The following is a 14,274-nucleotide window of genomic DNA, read 5'->3' on the forward strand; positions in this document are numbered from 1 at the left end:
AAGATACTGGAGTGGTTTGCCATTTCCTTCTCCAGCTCATTTTACAAATGAGGAAACTGAGGCAAAGAGTGTTAACTGATTTGCTCAGGGTGACACAACTAAGTGTCTAAGGCTCTACCACTGTTTAACAGTAGAGGGAGCTATTAAAGAAAGAGACAGTGACTTTCCTCACTAATCTTCCCCAAAAGAGACTTAGACATATCATTTGAAGACATATTTCTTATTATAACTTCTTATCATAAAACAAGATCATAAACTTTTGGTAATATAACTTTGATTCCCCAATATGTGTTAGATCTTTCACATGTGTTTTTTTTTAAACTGTTTGTCAAATAAATGTATTTATTTATTCTTCATGCATTATTCCTCCCACTGCCTCTCCCCAATTGAACAACCAAAAAAGAAAAGAAAAAAGCCCCCCCATAAGCATTCATTGTCCAGCAGAACGAACTCTTACATTGGCCATACCCCAAAATGTAAATCTCTTCATTTTTAAGTTCATCACCTCTCTGGCAAAAGAGGAGTGTCATGTTTCATCTTCTGGTTTCTGGACTGGTGGCTTTTCATTGAATTGAGTACAGTTCCAAAGTCTTTCAAGGTTGTTTTTCTCTATCATGTTGTTGCTATAGTATATATATTTTTTTCTCCTAGTTGTGCTCATTTCATTCTGCAATCAATTCATAGAAATCTCCCCAGTTTTTTCTGAAATTGTCCATTTAATCATCTCTTAAGGCACATAAAATTCTATTACATTCATATACCACTATTTGTTTATCCATTTCCCAAAGGGACACACTCTTTGGGTTTCCACCTTTCAGTTGCTAGAAATATTTTCATATACAGATATACACAAAAATTTATCTATCCATATATAGATATATGTATGTATCTATATCTACCTATCTAAGTTCCTTTTCTCCTTCTTTGATTTCTTTGGGGTATGGTTGGGTCAAAGAACATTCACAGTTTAATGACTTCTGAGGCATAGTTCCAAATACCTCACTTGTTTTTGACAAACGTCTACATTTTGAGCCCTTACTAAGTATCTAGTCCTATATTAAGTGCTGTGGGAGTGGGTGGGTAGGGAAATATAAGAAAAATAAAAAATGCAGTCTTTGTCTTTAGAAACCATAAGGTACATATCTGAAGCAATTTAAAGATAATTATAAAGAAATAGAAAATATGTAATCATAGAGCACAGGCTTAATGTAGAAGTGTTGGGATAATAAAGAATGAAGCAATAAAGAAGTAATCAGCAAGAACTTCTTAGAGGAGGTGAACTTTGAGCTTATTATTTTTCTTACTCCCATACAGAAGCTTCTGCTCCGTCACTGGAATGAAACAGGAGCTTTGTAACCAACAAGAACCAAATGATAGTCCAACGCACTTAACATCTATTAGGGGAAAATTTCTTAGCCTATTCTCTAACTTAGTCAAGTCAAGTAAACAAGCATTCATTAAGTGCCTCCTATGTGCCAGGCACTGTGCTAAGTGTTGGGGAAAAAAAGAAAGGCAAAAAACAGATCCTGGTCTCAAGGAGGTCACAGTCTAATGGGGATTTGGCTTGACTTAATTATACTTGACAAATAATTTTCTTCATGTGGAATGGAATCAGGGGAAGATCAAGTTCCTAAAGTTTGTTCACCATAGCACCTAAATGTTTATATCTTCAGAGATGACTAGATTCCTTTCTAGCCAACGTTTCACAGCGACAAAGGTTTCTCTAGATTTGGGAGCAATAGAGGGTGGGAGAGGCTGGACATTTAAAAAACTCAGTTGCCCAGTTTCCTACCAAACTGAAAATAACCAATCCAAACTACTCAGTTCATTTGTTTATTCTCCAGAGAAGTGGTTTGACTCAGAATTCACTGTATCATTTCAGGATTCTTTTCTTTCATTTCAGGGCTCTTTTCAACAAACAGTGCTGTATTATGGGTTTTATTCCAATTCAACTATCAAGCACAAAGGAAGCAACACCTCTTACAACATGCAGCTGGCATATATTTTCACGATCGGACTATACTTGGTCATCTGCTTCTTTTCCTTACTCTATAGGTATGGAGTTCTGCATCTTTATGTTCAAAGCTTTCTCTCACACTTGGATAAAATTCAGCAGCTCATCATTAACTAGGATGTCTAAGATGTGTGCTACGAACCACTCTCAATAGCCTAGAACTTAAAATGCAAGTTCAGAGTAAAGAAATAAAAAGTTTCACTATTTTTTTCACATCTTGTTTTTACCCTTTGGGTTTTTAAAAATATTTTATTCATTTTTAGTATATTCTTCCCACTCCTTTTCCTGCTTTAAAATATTAATACAAATATTTTCTTTTTGTTTTTCTTTTTCTTTTAGGCAATTGGGGTTAAGTGACTTGCTCAGGGTCACACAGCTAGTAAGTGTCAAGTGTTTGGTCACAGGCCGGATTTGAACTCAGGTTCTCCTGACTTCAGGACTCTGGTGCTCTATCCACTGTGTCACCTAGCTTCCCCAATACAAATATTTTCAAAGAAAAAAAAGCAGTATGGCAAAACTAACCAACAGATATCAAGCATTGATTTTTTTTTAATCCCACTTCCCACTATCCACAGGAAAAGAAAAAAGATACAAAGAAAGAAATATAGAACCTGTGTATCACATAAGCTCAGTCAAGCAAAATAAGTCCTTATTATTGGTCACTTCCAAAGTGTTTCTTATTTTGCATATTTGTCTATCAAATTTCACCAGTTGTTTTTTCTTTTTAATTGTTTTTCTTTTATTTTCGGTTCCAAATTCTTTTCCTCCCTTCAGCCCTTCCCCCACCCATTAAGATGGCAAGAAGTGCAATACCAATTTTACATATGAAGTTATGTAACATATATTTCCACATTAGCCATGTTGCCAAAAAAAAGCCTGAAAACTAAATAAAATGAAAAAAAATATGCTTCAATCTGCACTTAAAGTCTAACAGTTCTCTATCTAGAGTTAGATAGCATTTTTCATCATGAGTTCTTTGAAATTGTTGTGGATCATTGTATTGATCAGAGCACCTAAGTCTTTGATTATCATTACAATATTGCTGGTACTGTATAAATTGTTCTCCTGGTTCTGTTCACCTCACTTTACATGAGTTCATATAAATCTTCCTAGGTTTTTCTGAAACCATCCCCTTAATTTCTTACAGTATTCCACCACAATTGTATACCACAACTTGTTTAGCTGTTTCCCAGTTGATGAGCATCCCCTCAATTCTTTGCCATGAGAAAAATTGGTGCCATAAATATGTTTGCCCATGTGTTTATCTCTCTGGGATAAAGTTTCACCACTTGTTTCACCATTTTATTTGCCTTAGGGCAGCAGAGTGGGGATATACCAGAAAGAGGTCTATTTTGTGAGATTAGCTTAAGCAGTTGAACCTTTTTTTAAAAAAAGGTTTGCAAAGCACTTTCCTCCCAAATGTTTATGTGACCTTGGGCAGGTATTTTGACCTCTTTAGTCAGTTTTCTCATTTGCATAATGAGGGGGTTGGACTAGATAATTTCTGATGTCCCTACCAACTTGAAATCGTAGAAAGTAGTTATCCCAAGGTGTACTATGATTTCATCAGTGTGGTGAGTTCCTGGTATGGGAGCTGTGTCCATTAAAATAAATCTTAACATGTCCTTGACTTACTGAATCAATCCTAGAGAATTTCTTGAGGCACGCAGAGATTAAGTGACTTGCCCAGGGTCATATATCTAGTGTCTAAATTTGGATCTGAACCCTTCTTCCGAACTCCAAACTCAGTCCTATATCTACTAAACCATGTTGGCACTATGAGGCAGGTAGTACAAGCATAATTATCTTTGTTTTACACATGAGGAAATAAAAGCTCAGAGAGGTTGTGACATACCCAGTGTACCATAACTACTAAATAAGAGAATCAAGACTCAAACCCAAACCAAGCAATGTTCTTTTCTTTACAATACATTGCAACTGGAGCTCTGCTATAAGGCTATTTTGGGGATGCACATGTAGTAGAATTTTGGGAGTACCCAAGAGGGTTGTTACTTTTCAGTTGGGGTTCTTTTAAATCAGGGTCAGATAATAGCAGTAAGTTGTCACTTAAAAGTGAAGCAATTAGCTATTTATTCTGGCTGGTTGGGGTAAATAGCAAGATGGATAGCATCTACCTTGAGCCTGAAATGAGTTTCCGAATTTTTAGGGCAGTATTCATAAATTAAAGAATATTCAAAGTAACATTGTGTGAAACAAAGAAAAGAAAGATAAGTATTCAAAAATACCAGGTGATTATGCAAAAAGAATAGTATGCTTGTTGGAGAAAAATGTATATTCTTACCTACAAGAGATAGATGAAGAAGTTACCATTGGAGTGTATACTTAATCTCACTAAATCAAAGAAGTCTGCCCATTGGGCCAGACAGGGAAGAGAGCTGTCCCAGGACTCTGGGATCCTCCACCTTCAGCAATTAAGTCTTTTTTGTACTGATAAGAGGTAAAAAGGAAACACTAAAGGACATTCGGGTCATTTACAGCAAGATGACCGATATAGAACAAGATGGAGTCAACCTGCCTTGGAGCAGGGCACTTTCTAAGGAGGGAGGGATCTATGTGTTACACAAACATGCCATGGAAGTTCATGGTATGATACCATGGGGTTTGGTAAGAAATAATGAGGTAGGGGAGATGAGGAGGCTCTCTGGAAGCTGCCAACCTCAGGAAACTTGTTGAAGTCAGTCCCTGGGGTTCATCTGGGGAGAGAAATTTTGTCCTCTTCTCCCACACATGCCATGGTACTAACTTGCAAAATAAACTTTATGATGAAATTTCTAGGATAATCCAGTACCAAAGGTGATTCTAAATTCTCATGGTATTTTGTTTATATCCCTTTGCATTTAGATATCCTCTGCTTTGCATTATAGTTGCACATGTGCCTGTCATCTCCCTCGTTAGACTATAATCTCCTTGAGGAGAGGAACTGTGATTTATTTATCATTGCAAAGCCCTCAGCTTGTACATAGGTTTTTCAATAAATATTGAATCGGATTGAACCAAATGTAATGGCAATTGGTACACTTCCTTTCCCCTGATAGATGTACACGTCTATTTTGTGACTTTACTTATATATCTAAAACAACTATCCTGGGGGATCCTGCTAATTAAAGTGGCTTCCCACCTTTTAGAATTGAAAAAAAAAAGTAGTCAACCCTAAGATGAAAGCATCATTAAAGAAATGCTGTTATTCTTTTCAGGGTAAGAGACTTGGAAATAATACCTTCACCTGAGCTCTTTGATATATATATATATGTATGTGTGTGTGTGTGTGTGTGTGTGTGTGTGTGTGTGTGTGTGTATGTGTATAAATTTTTTTTCATCTGGGTTTCCTATTCCTCCTACTACACTCCAGGATTTTGGTAGAGCTGGATGTATTGTTTTTGCCTCTCATAGCATGGCCTGTTCTTTCCGGAATAACTTCATTAACCCTCACGTCTACTCCAGAGGGACTGCTAAACTTGTCTTTTCCTGGGACTTCACCATCACTTGTGAGAAAGCTGTGAAGCTAAAGCAAAGAAACCTTATCATAGAACTCAAGGTATAGTTAAGACTTGCTAAGCACATCTTCCCTCCTTCCACCTCTCATCTGTCTAACTTTTCCTCTGTGATGTCTTATGAGTTAGCCTTGGGCTCCGTGGTATTGATGGGTTGCCAGTAGCTTTTACAACCATCCTGCTCCATTCTTATGATTTTTAATGGACTTGTACAAAAGTGGCTTAGTATTTCTTGTTTTTTGTTGTTAAGTCATTTTTCAGTCTTCTCCAACTCTACATGACCCTATTTGGGGTTTTCTTGGGAAGGATACTGCAGTGGTTTGCCATTTCTTTCTCCAGCTCATTTTATAGATGAGAAACAGAGGCAAACAAGGTTAAGCGACTTACTCAGGGTCTCACAGCTAGTAAATAATCTAGGGCCAGATTTGAACTCATGAAGATGAGTCTTTCTGGTTCCAAGACCACTGCTCCACTGCATCACTTAGCACAGTTTAAAACACCTTTAATTCTCTGTACTGCCTGTGGGTGATAGTAGCTAAGACTCAGACAGCTACCAACTCATTTTCTTGTGATCAGGAAGATAAAAACAACATTATTTAAGATGTCCATCCTATCTTCTGACCAGGTCTCAAATACTCAGTTGTATGAAAAATGCTAATTTAGATGTGTCTTCCCCCAAAAACAGGTAGCAACACATCCATGGCTGCCTAACCAGATTATAAAAGAAAAATACCTCATCCATAAAAGACAGTAGGCTATTATAGACTAAAACAAGAGATTTAAAAAAGAGACTGTGAAATTCTCTTATACACATTGGCTCTACAAACTGAAATGCTCCTTACTCCACATTTGACTTAGATATTTAAGTTTAGATTCATATCTGGACATGCTGCCCAAACAGCCCTTTTATCATAGGGGATTCCATTGACAGAGACATCTGCATTCTTCCATCTACTTTGCCCTTCCTAAAGTTTAAATTTAGATGTCCATAGCTGAAGTTTACAACTCTAGATGGGGTTTGGGTGATGAGAAGAAAGGGTAGATTTGGAGGTGATATTTTAGAATGTTACCCAGGATACTCCACCTATGATTTTAGGTTATAGCAGAAGTGGTTTGGACAGGTTGGGAAGTGATTGGCATGAGATTTAAATTCTCCAAGAAATACTTGGATTTCTTTAAAAAAGAAATTATTTAAGGTTGATAACCGTTAATAAAGATGATCAGATAACAACATAAGGAATAAAAAAAATCATGGAAATATAAACTCCAAACTCTGTATAATATTCCAAAAGGAAAATAATATATTTATGATATTTTAATGACTAATATAATCATTATTTCTATGGTTTCTTCTAATCTCTTTTTCATCTGCACACTTATTAGGTTGTGCTGTTATTTTCATATCAACATAGTATATATATTGCTATTATTTCTTCTTTTCTGGGCATTTTCATGTTTATTTTCTTCATATATGTTGAAAAGCTTTCATTTCCTTCTTTGGACCTATAGTTTCATGTATAGTCCTCTTTTTTCTGTTCTGCTATTTATATAGAAATGCTTATTTTATTTTTTTTTAAAACGTTCAGACAAAATTTTTTAAAAGAAAAAAGAAGCTTGGGAACATCTGTTGTGCTTTCACCCCATCCCTAACCCCCTTCTTAGATTCCCAGAACTGGAAAGAACATTAGAGATCATCTGATGCAAACTCCTTAATTTTATCTTACAATCCCTTCTCTCTTTTTTTTTTAATAATAAGCATTTATTTTCTCTCCCTTCCATCTCCCCCATGCCAATGAAAAAAAAAGAAAATAAAGAAAAAAACTTGTAACAAATATACATAGTCAAACCAAACAAATTCCCATATTGGTCATGTCCAAAAATGTGTGTCTTGTTCTGCCTCTTGAATACAACACCTCACTGTCTCAGGGAGCATGTCTTGTTTTTTCTGTTTGCAACCCTAGCACTTAGCACAGTACGTGCAAGGACTATGCTTCATAAATGCTTTGTCATTTTTTATAAGTTTGTATTGATATTTTTTGTTTCTTCTATCACTATAGTTATCCCAAATATCCTTTTCATTTATTTTTGCATACCTTTTCAAACATACCTATGTGGGAATTTGTTTTGTCAAACTATGTAGAAATATATTAAGAAATTTTAAAAAATTAATGTATGGGGGGGATTGCAAGGGATAGATTGATTTTTTTAAAATGTTACTTTAAATTTTTAAAAAGTTTTTTTTAAGTAATTATTCATTTTTTTTCCTTTTTCTCCCCTTCTGCCATGCTTTGTAATTTAATCATTCCCTTCCCAATCTTTATTCTCTGAGCACAACATCTGACTCTTTTGCTCCCCTTAGCTTATTTGGTTTCTGGAAAACTGTTCCCTCTTGTCCTGCCTCTGGATGTGGGGATGACTTGTCTCTTGGGAAGGCTGGGGGGGTGGCAGTACATTGTTTGTTGCTAACATGGTAGGAGCATTAATGGATCACCTGAAAAATTCCTTCTGGTTGCAGGAGAATCTGTCAGAAATCCGGCTTGAGAATGTGATTACACCTCTCAAGCAGAGGTTATCTCGTCTTTGCATCCACCTGGCAGCCTGGATAGTTTCCACAGGGGTGGCTGTTGCCTGCTGTGCGGCTGTTTATTTCCTGGCTTCTAATAACATGAAGGTAATTCCTTAGAGGGGGAGAAGACAACACAAGATACAAGGAAGAGTTCCAGGCTAGGGATGAGGCCATTCTGGTTCTAATCCTGACTGTTCCTAGCTAGCTAAGTGAGTCTCTTAATTTCTTTATGTTTCAGTTTTCTGGCTTGTAAAATGAGGATAATAAGGCCAAGAATCATGGCACACACTTGTAATCCCTGCTTATGGTGGGACTGAAAATGGAGGATTGCAACAGCTCAGGAGTTCTGAGCTGCAGTGAGCTAAACCAATTAGTGTAGTGTCCATACTAGCCCCAGCACCAATATGGTGGGCCTTTTGAGTGGAGGGAGGAAGGGTACCTGACTGCCTAAGGAGGGGTCAGAGCTCCTATTTAGATCAGCAGTAGGGTAGATCAGTGAGTGCCTGCTTCATTTCCAGCCTGGGTGAGATAGGCAGACCCAGTCTCAAAAATACCAACCAGTTGGGATTAATAATAAGTACCTGCCCTACTGAATTCACAGAGCTGTTGTAAGGATCCAATAGGAGAGAGAGAGAGAGAAAGAGAATGAATGGATGAATGAAAAAGCATTTATTAAGTGCTTGCTATATGCCAATCTCTCCACTAAGTATTGGGGCTACAAATAGAAAAGTAAGATACACAGACCCTGTTCTTAAGGAGACCTGATACATATGGGGTTTCAGCAGAGAGTCATATAGAAAAGACCTGTGGTCTTTATGTGGTGTGAACACATAGTGAAAAGTATAAAACACTCACAATGCAAAGGATTATTATTATTAATAAAGACTCTCCCAACCCGTGTACTTCTGAAGAAGAAAAAGCTTATAAATCCCCAGGTTCTTGGGGCTGCCTCCATTACAGGTGATAAACGAGGGCCTATGGTTATGGGAAAAAAAAGTTTCATAGAGTTCTCATTTCATTCTTTCTAATCAAAACAGAGAAGGCACTGGCATTAAGGGAAAGTAGAAAAGGTTCCTGTACAAGGTAAGATTTTCATTGGGATTTGTGGGAGACCAAGGAAGCCAGGAGGTGGAGATGAGGAGAGCATTCCAAGCATGGGAGATAGCCAGAGAAAATGCCCAGAAAAAAAAGAAAAGCAAAGAAATGCCCAGAGCGGGTGGATGGAGTGTCTTGTTTTACTTTACACCCCCCTCCCAAGGTCTAAGAAGACTAGAAAGGTAGGAGAAGGCTAGGTTATGAAGGGCTTTGAACACCAACTGCAGGGTTTTATAGTTGATTCTGGAAATAATAGGGAAATACTGAAGTACAGTGGTGAAACAGTCACACCAACACTTTAGGAAGATCACTTTGGCAGCTGAGGAGAGGTGGACTGAAGTGAGAAGAGACTTGAAGCAAGCAGACCTGCTTCAAGCAGGCAATAGTGCAGTCATGAGGTTATGAGAGCTTGCACTAACATGGTGGTAGTGTTAGAGGAGAGAAGGGGGTATATATAGGAGATGTTCAAAAATAAAATTGACAGCCTTGCCAAAAGGTTGGATGTGGAGGATGAAAGATAGTGAGGAATTGAGAATTACACCTCAGTTGTGAGCTTAGGAGACTAAAAGTGATTAGTTTGAAAGTAATTGATTAAAAGTAATTACTTTTCTATTACTTAACAGTAATAGAGAAGTTAAGAAGAGGGGAGGGTTTGATAGGAAAGATAATAAGTTCAGCTCTGGACATTTAAAATTTAGATGTTCCCAGGACATCCATTTTTAGATATCTAATAGGCAATTGGAGATGCAAGACGGGAGGTCAGTAGAGAGGTTAGGGTTAGATAAGCAGATTTGAGAATTATCAGCAAAACAATGACAATTGAATCCATGAGCTGATGAGATCACCAAGTGAAATAGCATATAGACAGTGAAGAGAGCCTAGGACAGAGCACTGGAGGACACCACCATTAGTGGGTTTGCCTTTGATGAAGATCCACTAAAGGAGACTGAGAAGTGGTCAAATAGGTAGAAAGAGAACCAGTAGAGAGTAGTCTCATGAAAACCCAGAGAGAAGAGAATATCTTGAAAAAAATGATTTACTGTGTCAAAGGCTGAAGAGAGGTCAAGAAGAATGAAGACTGAGAAAAGACTGTAAGATATGGCAATTTAGAGATCATTGGTAACTTTGGAGAGATAATTTAGTTGAATGATAAATTTGCCAGCCTGAAGAGAGTAATAGATTGTACGTGGGAGGTACCTATTGTAGATAGCCTTCTCAAGGAGTTTAGCCACAGAAAGGAAGAGAGATATGGGATGATAGCTCATGATGGACAGATCCAGTGAATGTTTTTGAGACAGGGATATATGTAGGCAATAGGAAACGGTCAGTAGACAATGAGAGATTGAAGATAAATGCAAGAGTGGGGGGTGACAGAGGGGACTGTCTGTGGGAAATTTTGGGGTACAATGGGATCACTTGTACTTGTGAAGGAGTTATATCACCTTCTGATGTGAGACAAACATGAACGAGGAGATAGTGGCAGAAGGCATCTGTAAGAGGAGAGAAGAGGGAACTCAGAATCAATGGTTTCAGTTTTTTTAGTGAACTATGAAGCAAGGTTCTCAACTGAGAGGTGAGGAGGAGGGGGAGCTAGGGGAGATTTGAGGAGAGTTAAACATTTTTTGGAAGAGCAGCTATGGAGAGTGGGTTAATCAATTAAAGAGGTGTTAAAGGATTGCCTTGCCTGGTGAGGGCCAAGTTGAGATTATGTAACATAGATTTGCAATGGAGCCAGTCAGCATGATTTTGTGATTTTCTCTGGCTTCAATTAGCAGCACATAAAGGGCAAAGACAGCATAATAGGAGTAATTCAGTACTGAGGCTTGGCAGGGAAAGATCTTTGATAGGATAAGAGGGTGAGGGATTTAAAAGGAGAGGATGGTATAGACTAGAAGTGGCTCACCACAGTGGGAAAGGGGAGGAGAGCATAGCCAGTGTAGTGGTGATAGCCTGGAAAAGAACTAAGGGTTCAAGGGTATTCAAGGTCATGGTGAAGAAAAAGAGCAGGATTTAACATTATAAGGCAGAGGGAGAGGTGGCATGATGACAGATTGGACTAGTTAAGAGAATTTTGGAATTCATAAACATGGAAGTGGAGCATTTGAACGTGGTGGCAAGATCAAGGGTAAGGCCATCTCTGTAGTGGTGTGCAGATGTTAACAAGTTGAAGAACTGGTAGGTTAGGGGTTTGAGGGAGCATCCCTATGTATATTGAAATCCCTAGCATGAGAACAGGAATTGGGAAGGAGAGAAAAACTGTGAGCATGGCACTGAACTCAACTGACAAAAGAAGGGGAGTTTTGGAAGTCAGTAGATGATGGTTACCAGGATTTTGGTTGGGTGGTAGATTTGGATTGTGTAAACTTCAAAGGAGAAGTGATTACTGGATGATGGAGAGTAGAGGCAGAGCATGGAAGTGGCACTGGGGAATAAGGCAAATTTCAACTCCCCTACCTTGACCAATGAGTGAGAGAATAAATGAAAATGCAACCCATTGCTGGAAAGGGTGGCCAGGGAAGCTGTGTCATCAGAAAGAACCCAAGTCTCAGTGAGAGGCAGAAGATGAAAAGAATAGGAAAGGAAGAGATGGAAGATGAAAGCAAATTTGCTACCTACGGAGCAAGTGTTCCAAAGAACACAATATAAGGGATGTTTAGCTTTAGAGTGGGATATTTTCAGGGTTGGGTTGTGAGGAATAGGAATGGGAGATGGAGAGCAACGTTTGAATAAGGACAAGGGGTATCACTGAGAAGGGGAGGGTATGACTGAGTGGGATTTCTTTAATCATTGATGAATGAGTTCAGATGGGTTATTAACCCACTCACCATCAATTAATAAGCATTTATTAAAGCATGTATGCCAGGCACAGTGCTAGGTGATGATATTACAAACGCAAAAAACTGAAACCGTCTCTGCCCTTAAGGAGTTTATATTCTATATAGAAAAGCAACAGGTACAACACAAAACCCTTCTACTCAATCCCAGGTGTAATTCATTACCAATTCTCAAGACCCAAAAGACTACCAGAGTAGCTCCCTTGCCCTACATTCATGCTTTATACAACCAGCCATCTATCAGCCAGCCATGGCAGAGGTCACTTTAACAATGAATTCATTCAGGCAACACCCTGAAGCTATTTAAAAGGTAAGGCTTGAAACAGGATCTATTTGCTCACTCACTGTTCACCATAGAAATTGCAGGGAGGTGTTGACTGGAGAGCCAAAAGTGTTCTTTAATGGGGCTGAAAGAAAACATGTTTTGTAATGGTATCCTCTGGAAAGGGCGAGGGTGTCAGGAAAGAAGAGGAGAAACTTGTCGATCCTGTTGTTGGCTCTGGCCACTGCTAAGAGTCATGAGTATATTTAGGGAAGGAAACAAGCATTTATATAGTGCCTACTATGTGTCAGGCACTGTACTAAGCACTTTATTATTATAAATATTATCTCATTTGCTTCTCACAACAACCGTGGGAAGTAGGTGCTATCATGATTCCCATTTTAGAGATAAGGAAACTGAGGCAGATAGAAATTAAGTGATTTACCCAGTATTGCACAGAAAGTAAGTGTCTGAGGCTGGATTTAAACTCAGGTCTTCCTGACTCCAGGCCCACGACTCTATCCACTGCACCGATTAGCAGCCTCTATATTTTTGCTGCTAGATAGAATGTTTTCTTGAAAAGGAATAGACAGCATGAAAGAACATAGTGCTTTGTACCAAGAATGTACCTGTGAATGTGAATTGAATTGAAAATTAAATCAGGAGATGTGACTTCTAGTCCTGTTTTGCTGCTAAATAGCTATGTGACTTCAAGCAACTTCTTGGCCTCAGTTTCTTTCTCTGTAAAAATAAAGGGGTTGAGCTAGATGATCGCCAAAGTCCTTTCCTTTCTATCTCTAACATCCTATGACCCTGAGAATCTTTGATTTTATGAGTATGTGTGTTTAAATAAGGCAAATCCATTCGCTACTCCCCTCTAATACTATTCATGATTTTCCCGCTACTTTAGTGCAGCGTTTCTCAAATGGTGCTGAAAGGAACCCTGAAACACCCTGTTATTTTTTAAAAAATGAATCTTATATTGTTTGTTAATAGGCATTAAAATAACAATTTTAAAGGATTTTTACCACAAAGGTTCTGCCAAAGTTTCATTTAAACTGAAGAGTTCAACCATTATGGGAAAGTTGAAGAGCCACTGGTTTGGTGGACAAGGTTCAGGACTGGGAGTTGGGAATTGTTCAGTCATTCAGTCCTATCCAAATCTTCTTGACCTCATGGATACCAATACCATCCATAGGGTTTTCTTGGCAAAGATAATGGAATGGTTTGCCATTTCCACCTCCAGTAGATTAAGGCAAACAGAGGTTAAATGACTTGCCCTATAAATCTATAGAATGAGATGGAACTTTAAAATTTTTATTTTTTTATTTTCAAGTACATGTAAACAAAAACTTTTTAACATTTTTTAAAATTTTGAGTTCCAAATTCTCTCCTACCCTTCCTCCTTCCCCTTCCTTGAGAAGGCAAACAATTTAATATAGATTGTACATGTATAGTCATGCAAAATATTTCCATATTAACCATGTTGCAAAATAAAATACAGACAAAAAAAAATAATAGAGAAAAATTTTAAAGCATGCTTTGATCTCCAGTCATACCAGCTCTGGAGGCGGATAGCATTTTTCATCATGAGTCCTTCAGAATTATCTTACATCATTGTGTTGTTGAGAATAGCTAAGTCATTCTCAATTGATCATCACACACCATTGCTATTACTGTGTACAATGTTCTCCTGGTTCTGCTCATTTGAGGAGACAGGACTTGAACTGTAAGTTTCCTTCTAGCTCTGTAACTTCATGGTTCCCAGAGGGCAGAAATACGAACAATAGGTGGTGGTTACAGAGAGATACATTTTGGTTTGATGTTAGGAAGAACTTAATAATTAGTACTCCCTAAAAGTATAATAGGTGGCATAGTGGATAGAGTACTGAGCCTAGAACTAGAAAGACTCCTCTTCATGAGTTCAAATCTAGCCTCAAATATATTCTAGCTGTGTGATCCTGGGCAAGTTATCTAACCCTGTTTGCCTC

At 38.0% G+C, this 14,274-nt stretch overlaps 2 protein-coding genes across 2 annotated transcripts in view; one reads left to right on the forward strand and one right to left on the reverse strand.

Annotated features, from left to right (window-relative positions):
- Window positions 1–14,274, forward strand: part of TMC5 (transmembrane channel like 5) — a 104,229-nt gene that overhangs the window by 39,436 nt on the left and 50,519 nt on the right. The window contains exons 9-11 of the mRNA XM_020965266.2: window positions 1,904–2,055; window positions 5,426–5,570; window positions 8,042–8,197. Coding sequence (XP_020820925.1) covers window positions 1,904–2,055; window positions 5,426–5,570; window positions 8,042–8,197 — 453 coding nt within the window. The remainder of the gene's footprint in view (window positions 1–1,903; window positions 2,056–5,425; window positions 5,571–8,041; window positions 8,198–14,274) is intronic.
- GDE1 (glycerophosphodiester phosphodiesterase 1) overlaps window positions 1–14,274 on the reverse strand; it is a 116,557-nt gene that overhangs the window by 7,353 nt on the left and 94,930 nt on the right. The gene's annotated exons all lie outside the window — the stretch shown is intronic.

This window comes from Phascolarctos cinereus, unplaced genomic scaffold (genome assembly GCF_003287225.1).
Source record: "Phascolarctos cinereus isolate Bilbo 61053 unplaced genomic scaffold, phaCin_HiC Scaffold_4;HRSCAF=312, whole genome shotgun sequence".
Classification (NCBI taxonomy): Eukaryota; Metazoa; Chordata; class Mammalia; order Diprotodontia; family Phascolarctidae; genus Phascolarctos; species Phascolarctos cinereus.